The sequence below is a fragment of the Candoia aspera genome, chromosome 3, assembly GCF_035149785.1.
Source record: "Candoia aspera isolate rCanAsp1 chromosome 3, rCanAsp1.hap2, whole genome shotgun sequence".
Classification (NCBI taxonomy): Eukaryota; Metazoa; Chordata; class Lepidosauria; order Squamata; family Boidae; genus Candoia; species Candoia aspera.
Genome location: NC_086155.1, coordinates 49,416,627 through 49,437,132, shown reverse-complemented (window position 1 = coordinate 49,437,132; position 20,506 = coordinate 49,416,627). Strand labels below are relative to the sequence as shown.

Here is a 20,506-nt window from a genome sequence, read left to right as displayed (position 1 = left end):
TAATCAGTATCTAGTGGTGATTTCTTACTATTGATGACATGCAAGCAGAGTAAATAATATCCTGAGTCCCTGCTTCCCAATGGCTATGTTAGTTTGACATATCCAAACTTATCTTAATTAAATTAATTCAATTTTCTACATTCACATAACATACCAAACCTTTAACCAACCATACTGATTGAGTTTGACTAGGTTGATTTATCTTACAAGCATGACAAATCTCTAGTACTGGTGAAAACAACTGGGTAGGAATAAAGTTTTTACTGTCTGCTGTCTTCTCCTTCCTTCCGTCCATTTGAGGCTAAAGCATTTTTAGCACAATAACTTCAAGGTCAATTTCAACCACCCAAATTTGTCCTAATCAAAATAATATTGAAAGGATTAGTTTTTAAATATTGTTCTAATTTATCAGTAACACATCAAATTTTTGGAGCATAAATTTTAAGTGGGCATTCTGGAATATTCTGTTCTGTCTTTCACACCATCCAACTGATTTTCCAAATTTTACACCACTTTTTTCATTCCCCAAGTCTGCTTTTGTACTCACAATTTTGAAGTTCTGTTGATCAATTTGTTTTCTTTTGGTACAATGGATTGCTGCTAAAGATTGGAGAAGAAAAATTTAGGTTTCAAAGGAATGAACTTGAAGATAGCTGCTTCTTGAAGTTATCTGGACTATAGTAACTTCTGGTACAGATGACATTAACTGCTGTAGCCCCTAACCAGGCTCAATGGGCATAACCCTTTACTACACTACAAATGTGCTGATAAACTTGTGTCACTTACCTGACCTTGGTGAGCAAAGTCGAAAACTGTTGCTCAGTTGCAGGTTCTCAATATATCCAGATGCGGCGAAATATCTAGCATTTCCATCGCTGCGCGTTTCGCTACAAATTTTGCATAGATGGGGTCAGTTACCTTAGAACAGTCGTCAAGTAAACATCTTCACCTGGAGATGCTCCGCTCCTTATCTTTAAAGGACGAAGTTAAGAGTTGCTTTTTTCTTTGAAAACTTCGTTCTTTTGTTGAGAAAGACCTTCTGTGCTAATCGAGTCGATCCTTCCTTTTTTTTCCCCCTACAGTGCCCAAAATGACTTGAATGCATACAAGACTGAATAGCTAGCCTTCCCCTTTACCAGGTTTTACCATATCTTTGCAAGTACTGCCCACTGTACGAGAGGTAGCTGCGAAAGAGCGCGACCGACCTCTCTTTCTGTCTCGGCTTCGTTAGCTGGACGGGCTGTCGCTGCTCAGTCAGGGGGTGTGGCCTTTCAGGCCCCGCCCCGGAAGGACGCGCCGGCCGGGTTGAGGCAGCGGCGGCAGCCGAGGAGGAGTAGTAGAGATCGGGGGCTGGTTTCCCGGCCCGCATCGGGCCATGGGGAAAGAGCAAGAGCTGCTAGAGGCCGCCCGCACTGGGAACCTGCCCGCCGTGGAGAAGCTGCTTTCGGGCAAGCGTCTTAGCTCGGGCTTCGGTTCTGGGGGCGGCTCCGGGTCTTCAGGGGGCGGCGGCGGCGGCGGGGGGCACCCGCTTTCCAGCCTTCTCAGGTAGGTGCCTGGGGTGTGGCTTGCGGAGCTCTTGAGAGTGGCCGGGGTGGCGCTGCCAAGGGTGGCTGCGGGAGCCTGTGTCAGGCAGCTGCTTGCCTTGAGGAAGCTGGGGGTGTGTCTCAGAGACTTGCGAATGCCCGGAGGTGCAATTGACCATAGGTAGAATCTCCGCCCCCAAAGTCTCACAGGCGTCAACCTGGTTAGTGGTCATTCGTGTATTTAGTCTCAGCCTGGGAAGATACTGGGATCTTCCGGGAGAGAAAAGATCTGAAACCTGCATGCGGAGAAGAACCGAATTCGGGGTTCTGAAGAAAGTAGGGGTGTTCTGGCGTTTTCCGGATTCCCTGAAGGAAGAGGCTTTTAGTTGGCTTTCCTATTAAGGGGCAAGAGCTTTGCCTGTAGGTTTGGGGAGAGGCTGGTGAAGTGTTAAAAACCTGTGTTGAGGCTGTTGTGTGTTGTAAGGGTGGAATCCTTTTGTTAATTAGTGGAACTGCTCAGGCCGTTCATGCTTTCTTCTGTATGTTTTTAGTTAAACATTGCAGACATTCTTTTGGATACAGCTGATAGTCTTAACCTTCAATTGAGGATCAGGTCTGGATTTAAGATAGGTTCCATCACTGTCACGCTTGTTGTTTTTTCTTTTTGTGGATGACAGCTTGTTTTTAGATGACTGAGAAAAAGAATAGAATATATGAAGCATATGCAAAGAGAGGAAAGCATAGGAAATGTGAAGTTCGCAGGTACAAAAAATTAGAAAGAAATTGTACTATAGTTGTGTACCACTGCCAGTTCTGCAGATTCCAAATCTTTGTAGCGTTCCTCTAATGTGGGTTGTTTTTTCATTACCCAAAGGATCATTTTACTTTAACAAAATAATTTTCTCTTATGCCTGTTTCAAACAGTTGGCAAAGTTTCTCTTGATACATGTCAGGGTGACCCTTGAAGATGTTTTATATTTTTAAGGGAAAACTTAGCTCTACCATACTTTGAAGGAACTCAAAGGCTTTTTAGTAATGCAGTTTGATGTGTAATGACTTTTCTGTTCATTCAAGGCTGTAAATGGACCTTTGTGGCCCCTGACTAATTTTTTCTGTGTTGTGTGCATAAACTCCAATATAAAGCATAGTTGTTAAAAATGCAAGCTTGCATATTATCTGGAGGTTTGGGGGGCTGGCCCTAATGAACCCACTTTTACCAAATGAACTTTAGAGGAAAAATAATCAGTGTAGGCTTCTTGTCTAAATTGTGTCTACATCTGCTTGCTTCACACTATAGATTTGGCATATGTTACTTAGTAATTTTGTGACTGAATAAAAAAAAATACTGCAACTTGTCTTTGTCTTCTGTAATTGGAAAGCAGTGCTTGGCAGTTGAATTACAAATACTGCTTGGGTCCACACACTGCATTAAGCTATAATAGTTTTTTGGTTTTAACATAGCATATTTTATGATCCTAGCCATTGTGGTTTGTAAATCATGGTTGATAGCAGTATGTTCAAGGACAACCATTTGTGGCTTATGTAAGCCACAGCTAAGTGCAGTATGTGAACTCTATCGCTGTGAGCTGTAAGAATATTTAACTCTTTATTCAGTCAGTCACAGTAGCAAAATGTGACTCTAGTTACAGAAAAGCTGCTTCCTATCTGGTTGAAGTCCAATTAATTGTACAAGTTGTATGAACTTTATACTCACATTCCCCACAAGTGCCAGATTATTCTGTGCTTTAATATTTCTAAATCTTATTTCCTGAAATGACAGTGATCTGAAGGTCTTAATAGACCTATGACTTTTCCTAGGTTCCCAACACCCTTAAGCAGGTTTCCGATCATCCTATGGTAAAAGTTCCAGTCCTACAAATATTTAATGTGAGTAAACAGTTGGACTCATTAGGAGAATATCTTTGCATTTGAACTTAAATGCATGTCTGTTGGAATTGGTTAGAGCCTGTGATATTGCATGTGGACATATTCTGTTTGGAAGCATGGTTTGAATACTGTATCTGGAATGTACACTTTAGAGGGAATTAAAATTTGTCATGTTTGAGAATTTGGCAGTGAATTATAACTTCCTGAATTTCCTACCAAGCTTTGGTGAGTCTGAGGATTATTCTGTTACATGGAATACACAGTGGGGCTATTATAAATGTAGACATGCTATGAAATGCCAGATTGCTGTTAGGAAAATATTAAGTAGCATCCAGAACGTGTATTGGTTCTTCAATATGAGTTATTGCTAGAGGAAAATAAAGATTTTTTATTTACAAATGTGGCCAGTATCTTTAAATGTCTTAATCATAGAAATGTTCATGAGGTTGAATTTGGGGAGGATGTTCTTTGTGTCCTTTGTGATGATAAAGGTGTTATCATTCTCAGGTTTTATTTATTTATATGATTTCTATGGCTACCCATCTCACAGCAGTGACTTAAAGAGAAGAAGGATTGCCAGGAAGGAAATCTAAATCTTAATCCATTTGCTATAGTTGAGATAGGATTAAAGCTTCCAGACTCCAAGGCTTTGCATGGGAATGTATGACTAATTTTTCCTTGCTAACACTAAGGCTAGACTGGAAAGTTGAAAAAACATCCTAGAAGAAAGTAAGAGCAAACTACTTCTACACTGTTGCCAAGAAAACAACATACCCATGTCCATGGAGTCATCAGGAGTTGAGTTCATCTTGAGGTTATCTTTACTTAAGTACTATCTTTCCTGCTGCATGTAATATTAGTCCCTGTTAAAAATGGTATATTACTGAAATAATTAGTTAATTCATGTAATATTTTTATGGAGAAAATCTATATGGTCACTAGGAGTTGAAAACAACTTGATGGTACATAATCAATCAATCATGTAACATTTTACTGTTCATGGGTCTCTTCTATTACTCCTTCAATTAAATTTGTTCCTTTAAGTCAGTCCTGGCAATTATCTGAACAAGTCTCCCTGCTGTCTCCCAGGCAACATTTTCAGAAGTGGCTTGCCATTTTCTTCTTCCTAGGGCTGAAAGAGAGTGACTGGGTCCAAAGTCACCCAGCTGGCTTTGTGTCTAAGTCAGGACTAGAACTTGCAGTTTCCTGATTTCTAGCTTGGTGCCTTTAACTACCATACCAAACTAGCTTTCTCTATTACTCCCGTGGTGAAAGGTCCCCTGTGCAAGCACTGAGACATGTCTGACCCTTTGGAGGGACGCCTCTTTCGCGAAGTTTTCTTGGCAGACTATAGAAGGGTGGTTTGCCATTGCCTTCCCCAGTCGTCACCTTCCCCAGCAAGCTGGATACTCATTTCACCGACCTCGGAAGAATGGAAGGCTGAGTTGACCTGAGCCGGCTACTCGAGAATCCAGCTTCCGCTGGGATCGAACTCAGGTTGTGGGGAGAGTTTTTGGCTGCAATACTGCTGCCTACCACTCTGGACCCCACAAGGCTTTTCTATTACTTCTACTTCTTCATAAGTCATGCTGTAAATGTGATTTACCAAAACAAACAAAACAGGGAATTGCAATGACATGAGATTTCAAGTGAGTTTGATCAAATAGGGGCTAGACCAGAATAGCTTACTTATAAGTAAGTAAAGAATTCAAGCTCTAGGTATTTGCAAAGTAGGGAGGTACTTGAAATAATTATAACATTCTTAAGGTTTTCCTAAATGTGCAGTTCAGAACTAAGCGTTTCCACATTAAGGAGCACAAAGGGGATTCTTTTCAGTTAAACTGAAACTTGGCAGACTATAATAATGTATGCCGAGGAGGAAATACTATGTCTGAAGAATGCAAGTGAGATTCAAAAGATCAGCATTCTCATTATAAATATTACAGCTTCCTCATCTATATGGATTTGTACAATCACCACTGTACTGTTTCCTTAGTTACTTGTAAATAACTGATATTGCTTGAAATGGTATTAAGATCTGTTAGGCTACCTACGATGAAGCCTTGTTATCTTCTTAGTTTACAGGCTGCCTTAAGAGTATAACATATTTTTATCTTGCTCTTCCTTCAGAATTCTTAAGGGTATATACTGTGGAGTGTTATTCTGCAGTTACCTTCTTGTTGGAACATAATGTAGGTTAGGCTTAAAAATTCTATAGGTAAATGAAGATCTCAACTGTACCTGAACTAGTTGCCTAACTCAACCGAAGGCGTTTTCCTCAGGTATGCCAGACCAGATATCCCCAATCCTACTCAGACATTCTAAGGAATCTGTCGTGGTAGCTCTGTGAGATAGTCTGCAAGTCAGCAAGTTTTATTCCTGGCTGGTTAGCTGAGGCTTGTTTACAGATAGTATATTTCTTGTAATAAAGAATTTTGGTGGCTGATCAGTATCTGTTCACATTGATAATGAAGAATAGTATCCGACTATTGGGGGCATTTTAAAGGATGCTCCAAAAATACGTTTACCCTTGGAATAAGTATTTTGATAATATCCACCTTTATTTCTCTTAATCATAAAAGCCTAGGTGGTGGAAGAATTTAACTGGTGCCAGGACAAAGCCATAGACTGGATGAAGCCAAAAGCTGGAAATTCATGTCCAGTCCTATGGGTTTGTGGTTGTTTGTTCACATATTTTGTTCAGTTTGCTCTGGATGGGATTGTATTTTTCGAAGGATCATAGTTACAGTCCAGCAACATTCAGATATAGAAATCTTTTCTTTGGGAGGCTCACCTAATGCCTGGGTTGATTTTTTTCTTTTTTTGGTACCAGGCAATCTCTCTCTCTCTCTCTCTCTCATTGCAACATGACTAAAAGTATGCTGTGGATTAAATAAAAATAGGGGAACTTGCAGAATTGCAAAGTGTTAGCTGGAACTCTTGTACGCTCCCTAAGCATATTTTGAACACTATTCTAATCTCTTACTTTGTGTGTTCGTGTTATTTTTATTTGTGTTACTCCAAGCAGAAACAGCATTAAGAAACTTATTTTGGGGGTTTGGGGCTATCATTTCTAAATAAGAATTTGAAACAAAGACCTTTGCACATGTTTTCTGCCCAAATTATGCCTGTGTATCAAGGCTGGAAGAGCATATCACTTCTGCTTTCTGTCTTGAAAGTGCATACATGTGTTGTGTCAGTTGCAAAACTGTAAAGCTGTAAGTAGGGAAATGATCTTGCATTCTCTTAAAATATCTCTAGCTGAGTTACGCAGGATTGTATCACACTGACCAGCAACTATTTTGAAGAGTACCTTTGAGTTGACCTATGTATTTAATAAAGTCACATCACTTTGTGAAATTTTACCACTTGGGATTTCCTATTAAGGATTACATTTTTACACAATATTTTCTCCAGTGAGAAGTGGGGAGAAGACCAAGCTGAACTAGAATCTTCTTTATATTAGGTATATGAAATGTTTCAGTGCATTTTGAAGTAGAAGAACAGCTTTTTAATACAGTACATTTTTAAAAAGATCTGGGTCCTCTACAAAATTTAAATTTCTGAATTTATGGCATTTTAGCTCAGTATTAGCATAAGTGCAGTCCTTCTGTTTTTTTTTATGCTATGCTGGCTGCCTGAGTAAGATACCACCAGTGCCCAGATAAAACCAGCATCTGTGGGTTGGAAAGAGGTTACAGTCTCTCATTGGCCAACAGTTAAGGCCAAACTGGGATTGAAATCAGAGATTAAGGTTGTGAAAGGAACTCTTTTCCATCTGAATAACACATTTGATACCCATTATTGAAAGGTGGAATTGTACACATCCCTAACATGTTCATATTAAAGATTTATTAAATTTTTAAAAAAATAATTAAGAAAGCAAGTGTGTCCCCCAAAATGCCCAGTACTGTGTGAACTTTTCACATTGACATTAATAAAATAATTATTAACATCTTGCTATTAAAGAAAATGAAAGAAGGAAATGTTATGACTTAAGAGTGACCTTTCTCAAATTGGTGCTCTCTTGATGTGTTAAACTTGAATTATTTTAATATTCCATAGCTTTCAGATTAGTTGAAGTACCACAAAATCCCCTGCTAATCCCAGGGGATTGCCACCTTGACATGATAGGAAGTAATTTGAATGACCTTGACAGTGATGCTGGTGGGACCATGAGCTCCTGATAGTATCACTTTGCCCTAAGGTCAAAAGAAGAAGAGTGAAGCTACCACCACTAACACAATGAGGGCAGTGAGGGGAGACAGAGCTCTGCAGGTATGAGGGCAACCAATTAACTTAGGAGAAAACATACCAGACTCAAACCCAGAAGAAGGTAGTGGCAAACCATTTTTATACTGTTACAAGAAAACACTGTAGACACACCTGAAACATTTGGACAGATTTGAGTCCCAGATTATCGTACATATACAACCTTCCCCGAAGTCAGAAGGCACTTCCCTAAATACCCCGGATGAATGTCAAACATTCACAAGTAAGATTGGACTTGATAATATGGCCATGCGAAAGCCACAAGGCGGTCTGATCACTGATGTATTGAAAAGGAAATTCTCCCTTGAGGTGTGGTCAGCAAGAAGAATATGATATGACAAGATGATGGGCTAGGAAAAAATACAATGTTTGAGGAAAGAAGAAGGCAAAGACAATAGATAAAGTGGATGGACAGGATCAAGGAGACCATCTGGATATCTTTTGAAGTGCTACATACTTAGAAACACAGTGAAATGGCAGGCATTTGTCCATATAGTCATCAGGGGTCAGGCCTCATTCCATGGTAGACTAAGTAGTTAGCTATCATATACGTATCTTAAGACCCCAAAGATGAGAGGAAGAGTTCCTTCTAACTCCAAGATTTACTTGCTTTGTCCTCTTGAACAAAAGAGAAATCTCATTGTCAAACTGGTGAACATTGGTATCAAATTGGTGAACAGAAGTGATAATAATTTCAAAATAGTTGGAGAACAATTTATTAAGAGAAATGCCTTTACTATTCTATGCCTTTAATATGGACATTTATTTATTTATTTGGCTGCTTACCTTTTGTCCTGTGATTGACCTGCATTTTTCAATTAACACCTAGAAGAGGGGCTGCTTAGACAAGCTAGCTCTTCTTATTTACTCTTGCAAGCAGTAAGATAAGAAACTTTTTGCTCTAACCCTGATCAGATAATTATTTCCCTCTTTTTTCATAGCAGGTGCCCAGTGCCTGCTAGACACTTAATCCTCATTAATGTGTAACTTCCCTTTACTGATGCCTAAACTAAGCAACTCTAGGGAGGAGGGGGAAAGAGAGGTTGCAGGGCTATAAAACTTGCCCAAAGTAACCTTGTTGTGAGTTGAATTCCAGAGACTGTCCTTGTCATTTGGGCTCACCCAACAGATTAAGGAGGGACCCCCTGGTACTGTGAGTATATTTGGAGACCATTTCTTAATAAACTTTTGTCAAAGTTTGTTGCTGTCCTGGCATCTTCCTTGGTGTTCTCATTCTTTGGTATCCTGCAAATCCTAAATTAAGCGCTGACACACAAATGAGCAGCAACACCTTTATGTATATCTATTTCTTCCATCCACAACACAGACTGAGACTCATAAATGTGGATGAAATGGTTTCTGAGGCATTGATTCTTTCTCCATTCATGTTTCATAGTTACGGTTCCCAAGATGTGAGGCAGCAGTAGTGGTGAAAATCCATCATCAGTGACACTCAGGTCACCTGTATCTATGAGGATCACTGTTATATTGCCCTTGAGATACCATATGCATTAGTTGTGGCATATATGTTAGCTATTACCACTGTAGGAAAAGGACCACAGGTGGAACCCCTTCCAGGTTGAAAGTACAGGTAGTCCTCAGTTAATGACCGTTATTGGGACCAGGAACTCTGTTGCTCAGGGACACAGTCATAAAGTGAAAAATCACATGACCATGCCAATTTATGACAGCAGTTCCAGTTGCAGTTAAGCGAATTGCGCATGGTTGTTAAACACAATGTCACGTGACCACAACTTGCGAATTCCTGCCAGCTTTCCCATTGACTTCACTTGTTGGAAGCCGCATTGAAAGCCACAAATGATGATCATGTGACAGCGGGATGCTGCAACTGTCATAATTGCACACCAGCTGCCAAGCATCTGAATTGCAATCACGTGATCACAGGGGCGCTGCAATAGCCACAACTTCAAGGACAGGCTGTAAGTCTCCTCATTCAGCACTGTTGTAACTTCAGACAGTTGCTGAACAAGTAGTTGCTAAGTAATGTGCTTCTTCTCTGTTCAGATGGCAGAACTACAACATATCTAGTGACAGAATTCTTGTAATTGAGGATGTCATGCTCCTGATAGAAAAGCTTATGTCCTTATTTGTCTGTGGTCTCACTGAACTCATTGATACTTTGTATTCATTTCCTAAAACTAATCATGGAACCACAGAGCATGCATTTCTTGCTGACTGAATTGAAGTTTCTTACTGATCTCTATGCCCACAGTGTGGGGATACTTGTTTTGTTTTGAACTATGGGGTTTTCTGAACTCTTCCTTATGGCAAATTAGATTGTAGTTTTAAAACCTCCACGTATTAGAACCAAGCCACAAATGCATAATGAAATTTAACTAGAGGTAATACAGTGAAAGTAATCAGCCTGAGCTAAACAGGAGATTGTCCAGTAATATTTCTAGTAGCTGGCTTTGGAGCACTGCTTATTAATTTAACTATTTTTTCCCAATGATCTTGCTGTTGAATTTTAACCACATGTTTTTAAGTTATGATAAAATAAAATAATTTCCTAAAAGCCCCATGAAGTTAGCAATATAGAAATTTACCTATATGTTAGATCAGGTTTTGTTATTCTAGCTCACAGTCTTACAGTGGATCTAGGCAAAAAAAGTCTCTGTTGTCACTTGCTGTCTTGTCCTTTCACCTGGAAGTAGAAACCTGTCTTGGCTCTAGGGACCAAAGGTGGTATTGGTCAGGGCTGCAACTAGGGTCTGTGTCACCCAGGGCAAACATGGATTCCGCACCCATTTTGCCCCCCCCCCCCCGCGCTCATTTTGGCGCCCCACTAGCGCGGTGCCCAGGGCACATGCCCCGGTTGCCCCCCCCCCAGTTGTGGCTCTGGTATTGGTGGTTCATATGGGTGTGTGCATGTGCCAAGATACACAAATAAAGCCTTTCCCCTTCAACTGCTAAAGAATGTGCAAAACTACTTTTAATTGTCTGTAACTAAACAGGAAGTAACAAGCTGCATAAAACAGAACCAAATATTCAAGAGTTTAAAAAGTCAGGGAATCTTAGAGGCCCCATTCCTGCAAAGGCAATAAGGATAGTAGATTTTAAAACAGTCCTACTAGATTAGGTTAATACTTGGATAAATACATGTGAGTAGAGATGATGAATTCTCCAGGAACGAGGCACCCAGAAAGCATAGTTGGTTTAGAGGGGAGAAAAGGATAAGTTCAAAAAGTTAAAGAAATGCCCTTGAGCAGAACTTTAAAGCTGGAACATATCTACCTCTAGCAAGAACTAATCTAATAAACTACCTTAAAAATGGCATCTGTTTGATGAGTTCTCTGTGCACCTATTGATGTAAAAAAAGGCATGTGACTGTAATAAAAAGAATGTACAGATTCTTAGGGAATTGGAGCATAGAGACTCATGTGATAGCAGATATCCACGTGGTAAGCTGTTTTAAATGTTATAGCTGAAGATTGGAGAATATACCACAGGGATGCTGTTTTCAATGGTATCACTTTAAAGCAGACTTCCTTGTCTTGGGCACTGTCCAAATGTGTGGACTTCAGCTCATAGAATTCTCAGCAGTTGCCATTTGGAGAACATCTAGATCAGTGAAGATTATTGTAAGGAAAGTAATGTATTCCACTTCTTAGAATTTCTGAACATACTGGATGACAGTCACAAATTGATGGATTTGTATAATTCCTGTCTGAAATACAACTATTTCAGTTGAATATCTCTTTTTAAATACAGTCATCGTGAGTTATACAGTTAATTAGTACCATAGGGCAGTGTTTCTTAAAGCGTGGTCCTTGGACCCCTGCCCCCCCCAAGACCCTCCCAGGGGTCTGCAAAATCAAAATTATTTGCCAACCTATGTTGAAAAATAATACAATATTAAAATTCCATCAAACAATCATGAGAAATGGTAACGGCAGTGAATGCATCAATTTTAATTTTAAAATACAGTAAATATTGATAAAACCTATAGAAACAAAAGTTCTTTTGGCGTCCTCCATCATTTTTAAAAGTGGGAGGGGGTCCTGAGAGAAAAATGTTTAAGAAACACTGCTGCAGGGAAATGACTTCTACTTGATTCTTTTAAGCCCATCTGTCTTCAGCACATCATAGCAATAGATCTGTGCCTTCTGTAGAGGTATGATTTCAATATGACACTTTGAGAATTACTGTAGCTGGAAGGTGATCTGAAAATATAATGAGCAAAATGTGATTTTAGCCTAGGTAAGTTTTCAAGGCATCAGGCTTGATTTCCTCCCCTCTCAGGGGAATATAAATTCTATTCATTAAGGTTCTAGATGGCCTTCCTTTTAATAATTTCTTACTTAATTCTTGATTACTGAGTGTTTAATGATTGCTTTCATTTTACTTGCATTTAAGAACAATGGAACAATTATACTTTGCTATCATCCTTACAGCCTAAAAAGACATAAGATAGTACAAACAAGGGGAAGGTTATGGAAAAGGAAAACCAATTAATATTTCAAAATAGTTATAGTGACTAGCTTGAATAGTCAATAGTTCATAGTTAAAAAGCAGGCCTTAGCAGGCCTCAGAGAAATGGCCTGAGCGATGACCTTCCTGAGAATGGACATAACATAACCTGGAAGTTGTAGGTTCTGTAATGCTAGTTTGCACCAGGCTTACCAACAAACAAGCCACAGACTGATCATACTGTCCTGATGTTTGCTGGCTCCACCCACAAGCAGACATCACTGATACACTGTAGACAGTTCTATCTATGTTTTGCGCAATATGTTGTTTAAATAAAGGACTTTATCTTGTTCTTCTCCAAACAGACCAACAAAAGAAGCAAGTTGCTTCTTTTCTTTTTCCTTTTGACTTGTAAGAGGAACAACTCAAAGCCTGCAGAAACAAACTGTGGATGGAGTTGTCTATCTGCTTGTGAGAGGATTCATGTGATTAGAACAGCATGTTTATCAAGCCACCATCTAACTTGCTGGAGCATATGAACATAATCCTAGGTTGGTGATTAGCCTTCCAGATCCTAGTCAGAAACTGCTGGCTTCTTGGTATTCTTTTCATTACAGTTAAGGGGAATGGCCAAAATGTTGCCACTGCTATTCTGAGCAACTGGTCTTGGTATTCTTCCACACGGGGCACTTGGAATTGATAGCCCAGGAAGGGAAAAGAGGACTCCTACACCAGTTTATTAATTTATCGAATTTATAGACCACAGCAACCAAAGGTTCACAAGGTAAAATATACAATATACAATACAAGTACACAGTTAAAATATTAATAAACCAATTAATATAGAATGCAAATTAAATAGCAGAGCCAATCTATAATCCAACCAAGATAGTATCCAGATGAAAAGCCTGTCAGAGGAGCTCCATTCTGAGCTGCTTCTGGAATGCAATCAAGGTGGGAGCCAATCAGAGGTCCACTAGGAAGCCCATCCAAAGGACTGGCACCACCAAAAAGCAGTGCTAGTGAGTCTCATCCCCCCTTTTCTAGAGTGAGAAACCACTGGCAGCTTCTCTGAAGTGGATCAAACTGGCCAGAGCCAATTCCAGAGAGAGTCTGCAGTCCTGTATGTAACTTGGTGCCAAGCTACATAGAGCTTTATAGGTTAGTACCAGGACTCTAAGTTGCACCTGGAAGTCTGTTGGTAACCAGTGTAGCACCCACAGCATTGGTGTAATGTACTGCCACCAGTGAATGATTGGTAGCACATGGGCTGCTGCAGTTAAACCAACTGCAGCCTCTGAGTGGTCTCTAAAGGCGGGCCTATGTACAGCATGTTATAGCAGTCTAAACAGGCAGTGATGAGGGCATGGGTCACTGTAGCAAGGTCCTCCTATCCCAGGTAGAGCTGCAGTTGGTGTATCAACTGAAGCTGGGTGAAGGCAAGGCCTTCTTGGACATGATGTCTACCAGCTGTTTTAGCAGGAGCTGCAACTCCAGGAGGACTGTCAAGTTGCAAGCCTGCTCCTTCATTGTGCAGGCAGTTGTTAAAAGCATTATCATATGGAGATAATTATCTTGTCTATTCCTGCTTTTTCATGCAGGATATCAGAATATATCAGAATATCTGTATATGAGGGTATCCATCTACTTATGTAAGAGAGATACCATTAGGTTTTGCAGAAGTTCAGAATATATGGAGATAAAAGCTGGAAGAGGAAAAACCAGTGTTGCGAAAGACTGAACATTCTCGGAGGCTATATGATGTTTCATAACTCTTGGAGAGGGAACGCTGCATGAAAAAAATTCAACACTAAAACATGTTATTGAAGATTCCACTTGTAAGGTTGACAGTAACAATGCTGCTTTGCTTTTTTAATCTGTGCTTGATGATATTGCAATTAATTATGACTTCTCACTCAGTTGGCTTGTCTGATATTCCACACCCTGTGTAGCAAACAACTGTTAAGTAGGACAGGCCTTTCTTAACTGTGAGAAATGCCATAAGCGTTAGATGTGTGCTGATTTACTTGTGCTTTGTTTACTCAGCATATTCTTTACCTTTTGCTCAAACTTCTGTATTTGCAGGCTCCAAACAGCAACTGCCAATTTAAGAAAAACTGGAAGTGTAAGAACATTATGTTACATTATGACATACAGAAGCAATAGACTTCCATTTATAACTTCTAATAGGTCAGAGATATTTTATTTTAGAAGATTTATATTCATCTTATGTTATTTTTAACAATTCTGAAATGAGGTAGATGCCATTTTCTATTAACATAACTTCCTTCCATAACTTCCATAACATAACATTCCACTCAAAGTGAGAACTAAGGCATGTTAGTGGAAGTGGCCAATAGCTTGGCAATGCCCTGCTTGTGATGTCAGGAGATGTCTACAATATTTTGGTATCTTATGGAACAGTCTTTCAATCCCAGTGCTATATCAGGTATACATGATAGGCATTTATCAGAACATCTATAATTACTAACTTGGCATAGGCAAGGTTTGGTATCATGAATACATTCTTCATCTCCTCCCCAATTTCTTTCCAATAAAGCATAGATTCCCTTTTCTTCCTCCTTTGATTTATTCAAAACATTAGCTTGCTGTGACATCTGGGCAGACAATAATTATCACTAACTACAAACTGCCTCCAAACTATGATTTGAAGTGTGTTGCTAAGTGAAGGAAGAGGAGGGGGTATAAAACCTGTGCAGTGATGTTGTTGACAAGATAATGATTTGACTAACACATTGTAACTGTGTCCACGTAATAAGAAGAGCACATCTCCAAAGCTGTGATTCTGCTGGCATCTAATTCATTCACTGTAGTTTATGATAAAAATTAGGAAATGCAATAGGGTTAAAATTGTTAATGACAGGAATGATCAAAATTATTGATATGGAGTGGTGTCTTCTGAATATGTCTAACATAATTGGCTATCTTGATTGTCAGTTATCTATAGCTGTTCGGCTAAATAATACATGTGCCACCTGGAAGGGAGCATTTCATTAAGCCAGTATTACAGACACTGAATTGAACTGAAGTTTATGATGAAACATTTAAGGAAGCTGTTTCATATAAACTGATATTGGACAGTAGTGAACCGGCTGACATTTAACTGTTGAAACCAGTGAGAGGTTATTTGACAGGCAGTTCAACTTTAACTTGTTTTGGATGCAGTTGTACTCCCTTTGAAAATTCATCCTTGCCTTCTGATGCACTCCTAATGTACTGATGTCTAAAAAATAATAACGGGTAAGACTGAAGGAGGACAATCTTGTAAAATCTCTGTGTTTTCATATGAGATTTCATGCATTCTAAAACTTCATTTCATACTTGAGACCTCATGCTGAATTATGCGATGATGCTTATTACTTGAAAAGGTTGCTTGCCTCTGTCCTAGATTAGTACTGGAACGTGGATGCCCAGGTTTTGGTGGGGTGTGTATGTGTACAGTTAAAGCTAGAATGCCAAAGGCATTCTGAGAGCTGTCAGAGCTGGCTGTGTTCATATATGTCTTTATTACAACCCATCAGGATTTCTGTGCTCTGCTTTTCAGAACTGTTCAGAAACTACAACATCTCTGGATAATTGATTGGAGCTGGGCATTGGGATCAAGTAATTCATCCATTAAAACAGTTCCATTTCTTGCCTATTTCTGTCTACAAAGTGATTGCTATAACTTAGAAGCTTATGGGACTTAATATGAGGATATTTGAAAGATCTTATCCTCTCTTGTAAATTTTTTTATGCTTGAAATTCTGTGGTTCTTCTGTTTGGGTTGCCAAATCAGAAATACATTGCAGGAATATGAGAGTAGGCCTTCTCAGTGGTATTCCTAAGGTTTGTAACTTCCTGATAAGTGAGATCAAGCCAAGTTTTACCTTTTATCCTTTTGTTGGTATGCAATACTTTTATTTAGTCATGACTTTCTGGAAGAAAAAGGTCTGCTGCCTAGCTGGATTTAATTGTGTATTGTTTATTTTATTGATGAGTCTTTATGGTTTTATTGTGTTTTAATTCTGAAATTTTAAGAAACATCACTGATTATTTATTTATTTATTTATTTAGCTAGCTAGCTAGCTAGCAAATTTATATGGCTGCCCGTCTCACCGAACATAACTCTGAGCAGCGTAGAACCAGCAACAGTTAAAACAATATAATGACCATAAAGACAATTAAAACAAATAAATATAAATAAAAAGCAAGATTGTAGGAGAATAGCACCCATCTAGGTACAATACAACCATCTCGCAGGCTCCCCAAGGTTGCTGGAAAAAACTCGTTTTTAGGGCTTTCTAGAAGGCTAGCAGGGATGGGGCTACCCTCACCTTGGGGGGAACGATGTTCCAGAGGACAGGAGCCCCTGCCAAAAAGGCACATCTTCTGGGTCCTGTCAGATGGAACTCTTCAGAGGACAGGACCTGCAACCCCTCCTGCTGGACTTGATGGGATGGGTAGATGTGTTTGGGAAGAGGCAGTCCCTCAAATAGCCTTGCCCCATGCCATGTAGGGTTTTAAGGGTCAAAAACAGCATTTTGAACTGTATCCAGAAGCAGGCCAGCAGCCAATGCAGCTCATGGAACAGAGGTGTAATGTGTGCCATCCTAGGGGCACACAGAACTGTCCACACAGCTGCACTTATTAGCTGCTCTGATGGCTAGCTCCTGTTAATAACCAGGACCAACTCATAATTCTTAAATATGTAAATGTTCAAAAGCTCCTAAATTACTGGCAGGCTTTTGGATTTATTTTGCATCATTTCTGTAAACTCATGAAACCATGCTGTGAATCATATGCAAATATTCAGTGGAATAATCTTATGTAGTTTGTGGCTTCGAAACTGCAGATCAGGATAGACCTGGCCAAGCAAATTTTTTTTACAACTGTAGAGCCATACTTTCCCCCATTTTTATCTCTTCAGAGGTCATAGCAATGATGAAGCTGACATTTATGGCCTGCTGATTTTTATTTTTAAAGGGCAAGGAAAATATATAAAGTCATGGTGGGTGGTAGAGGTCAAAATTTATGAGCCTATCTATTGACAATTGTATATGGAAGATTTTAACTTGGAATGTAAGAGGAATATATCATAAACAGCATGAATCAATGAAGGCAATGAAAGAAGGAAGAATAGATACCATGTGTATGAAAGTAAAAGAAATAGGAGAGATATAATAGATCTGAATGAAGATAGTAGGATGCTGTGGAGTAGAATTAATTAATATATGTATGGAAGTAAAGCTGCAGCTTTAATTATGAATGAGAGCTAAAAGTATGAATTGGTCTGGATGGTAGTGGGTATGTATGAAAGCTGCAATTCATAATTGGTGCTGGTTGCGTGAGAATGGTGACCGATAAGAAAGAATCACAGATGAGCTTTGGAAAAATTGTGCAACATTTCTGTTAATGCGTTCCATTAAGTGTTATGACTGGATAGATGGGAATAAGACATGAGGGTAGAGCAAAGGTGATCCAAAATAAATAACTGTAATTTTTTAAAAGTGAGTATATGTTAGAATGGAAAGAAAGTGGAAAAAGAGGATGACCAAATTTTTGAGGATGCCCAAATATTTGAGGATGCCCAAAATTTTGTATTTTAATTGTTTTTATTTTTTTAATTTTGTTCATCGCCCAGAATCATTTGGTGAGATGGGTGGCCACACAAATTGAATGAATGAATGAATGAATGAATGAATGAATGAATGAATGAATAAATAAATAGTCATAAAGCCTTTTCTATAGAGATCAGGTGCAGGCCTTTCTCTTTGAATTGATGATGAGTGAAGAAGAATAAAACAGTAGGAAAGAATCATAAATTGTGTAAATGAGAGTGTAAAGAAAAGGTATGTTTGTTGATAAGGCCACTAGTGGGTCATAGGATTCCTGAAAAAATAAGAGCCATCCTATGTAAATGTGAGGATAAAGCTATAGATGGTTATTAGTCATGGTAACAATATATTTTGAGAGCCAGTCTGGTGTAGTGGTTAAGGCATAAGACTAGAACCCGGGAGACCATGAGTCCTGCCTTAGGCATGAAGGGGCCAGTCCTTGGGTCAGTCACTCGCTCTCAGCCCTAGGCAGGAGGCATTGGCAAACCACTTCTGCAAAGCCTTGCCTAGAAAAGAGCAGGCAGTCCAGTCAGTCTCCAGGAGTCAAAAATTAACTTGAAGGCACAAAACAAAAACAAAAACAGCCCTATATATTTGCTACAGTTGCTGTAAAAATCAAATAGTCTTCCTCTCTCATTTCTGTTCTTTAACTAGTTGCTAATTGATCCATAAGAGGACCTCTCCCTTATTCAAGTTCATTTACAAGGACTTTGAGCAATTTAAACAATGTCCAATTACTCCTTGTTGATGTTCTCAACATATTCTAAAAGGTTAAGAAGAAAGAATTAACTTTCTAAGTGTCAACTGATTTTTCTTCAGGATGAACAGTTCTATTTTATCTTGAATAATCATTTCCACAAAGTGTCCAGAACAATTTTTTAGTTAATTGCCCTGCAGTTTACTGTCTCTCCTGGATTACATTAAAAAAAAATGAAGTTGGCCAAATTAATATGTGAAGGCCTGATGGGAAGAAACAGAAAAAAATGGGAAGGAAGTTGATTATTTTTTTTAATGCTCAAAGGATGGGGAGAGGGGAGGACTTTAAAAATTTGAATTTGAAATTCTTCTAGATTAATGATTAAAATGTTTTAATGTATTCATATGCTGAAATACATAATTTCCCCTCCACCCCCATGGTCACGAAAATCTGCAACCAGAAGATTTTTTGACACAACATTATTTCAGTTCTTATGTTGAGGACAGGCCATATTTGGAAATATAAAACCATCCCAATGGCATTGCCATTTTTGCAAGAAAAGAAAGGAAGATTCAGCTCCAATTTTGCACATTAACTCTTGTCCACTGCGAAGAAAGTGAACTAAAACTAAAAGGACTTGAGTGTACGATGGGATATAGAGGGCAGAGACCATTTATTTGAAGATTAGAAAACAAAGTGATTGGCTGGCCTAGTCAACAAGACAAAGCAAGTTTTGGAATTGCAAGAAACTGGTTTTGCGAGTTGAGCTTTGAAATCTACAAGAGAACAGAGCAACACAAATGAACTGGGAAAAAAAGCACTATGTACTTTTTTTTTTGAAAGACAAATTTAATAAATTTCCACACCTTATATGATTACAATTGGATTCTCAAAATCTGTTATTTTGTGGCACAGCCATTCCCTCCCACAAAAAAACACTTTTATTATCATGAATTAACCACATTTTTAATACAGTATACCAACATACAATGATTTTGTAACTCTGTTGTGTATAATGCAATTTATATAGTTGAAACAGCAGGGTGACTTTAGATAGGGCAGCAAAAAAATCAGGAGTCTGGTTGCGCCTTTTCCAACTACTGTAGCAAATTTTATTAAAAGGATTAAGCTTTCGTGAGCTGACCTCATAGCCTAACACGGCTCTCCTCGTATAATAGATAGGGAAGTATGTCAAAGAAGTTTATCCCAATTTTTCCCAAGTTTCTGTTCGGGGAAAATATTTCTCCTGGCTTTAGAATTTCTAGAAGGTTTTTTGTACCATGTAGACTTTTTTTCTAAAATGCCTTCATTTTAGAAAAGACGACATTCTAACTACCCTGAACTCTTTCTTTGGTGGCCTGCAGATGAGTTTTGGGCAGAGTTCTGAAAGACAAGGCTTAAAATGCATGTTCTCCATCTCCGCTCTGCCTTGCATCTACCCTGCTAGCTGATATGTGGATGCTGCAGCTACATACAGTACCTTGCGGCTACAAGTACAGTATGAGGGCTATGGGTAAAGCAGGACAGGTTCCTAGCCCTCAAGTATAGAGGTCAAGGTTAAGGAATTATTACATGTTTTGGTAACCCATTTCACATTTGAAATGTTTAAGAACTCTCAAAATGATATTGTCTGGAGTACTTCTTAACATTTTCAGTGTGTTGGTGATGTCTACAACCTTAACTTTTATTACTCCTATTCACTTCAGTTTCTTAGTTCAGAAATGGTTAACTATCCTAGAAGAGGACAGCTAGCTCAGAGAGTCATCACAAGTTGCAGAAGCTCCTTGTACCAGGCAACAGATTGGCAAACAAAACACAAGCCTGGCAAACCAAATAGAATTAAGATTCAGATAGTCCCTGAAAGGTCAACCAACCTCTGGCAAAAAAAATATCCTCTTGATCTTTTCAGTCTTGAATGGTTTCCTGGCAAATCTAATATAGAGTACAAATGGAAAATGCCCCAAATCTCATAAAACCTTAATTGTCTTGACCAGAAAATAGTTGGTCCCTTGAAAGAAGAAAACATTCATTCTACAATTCCATGTTATTGAAAGTATACTTTCTTGAAGTAGAGACAC

The 20,506-nt window shown here is 38.9% G+C and overlaps 1 protein-coding gene across 6 annotated transcripts in view; it reads left to right on the top strand.

Annotated features, from left to right (window-relative positions):
* Positions 1 to 1,375: 1,375 nt before the first annotated feature.
* The window catches only part of ANKS1A (ankyrin repeat and sterile alpha motif domain containing 1A), a 139,996-nt gene continuing 120,865 nt past the window's right edge, over positions 1,376 to 20,506 (top strand). For all 6 annotated transcript variants that reach the window (XM_063297612.1, XM_063297615.1, XM_063297614.1 and 3 more), the window contains exon 1: positions 1,376 to 1,545. In XM_063297612.1, the coding sequence (XP_063153682.1) occupies positions 1,376 to 1,545 (170 nt within the window). The remainder of the gene's footprint in view (positions 1,546 to 20,506) is intronic.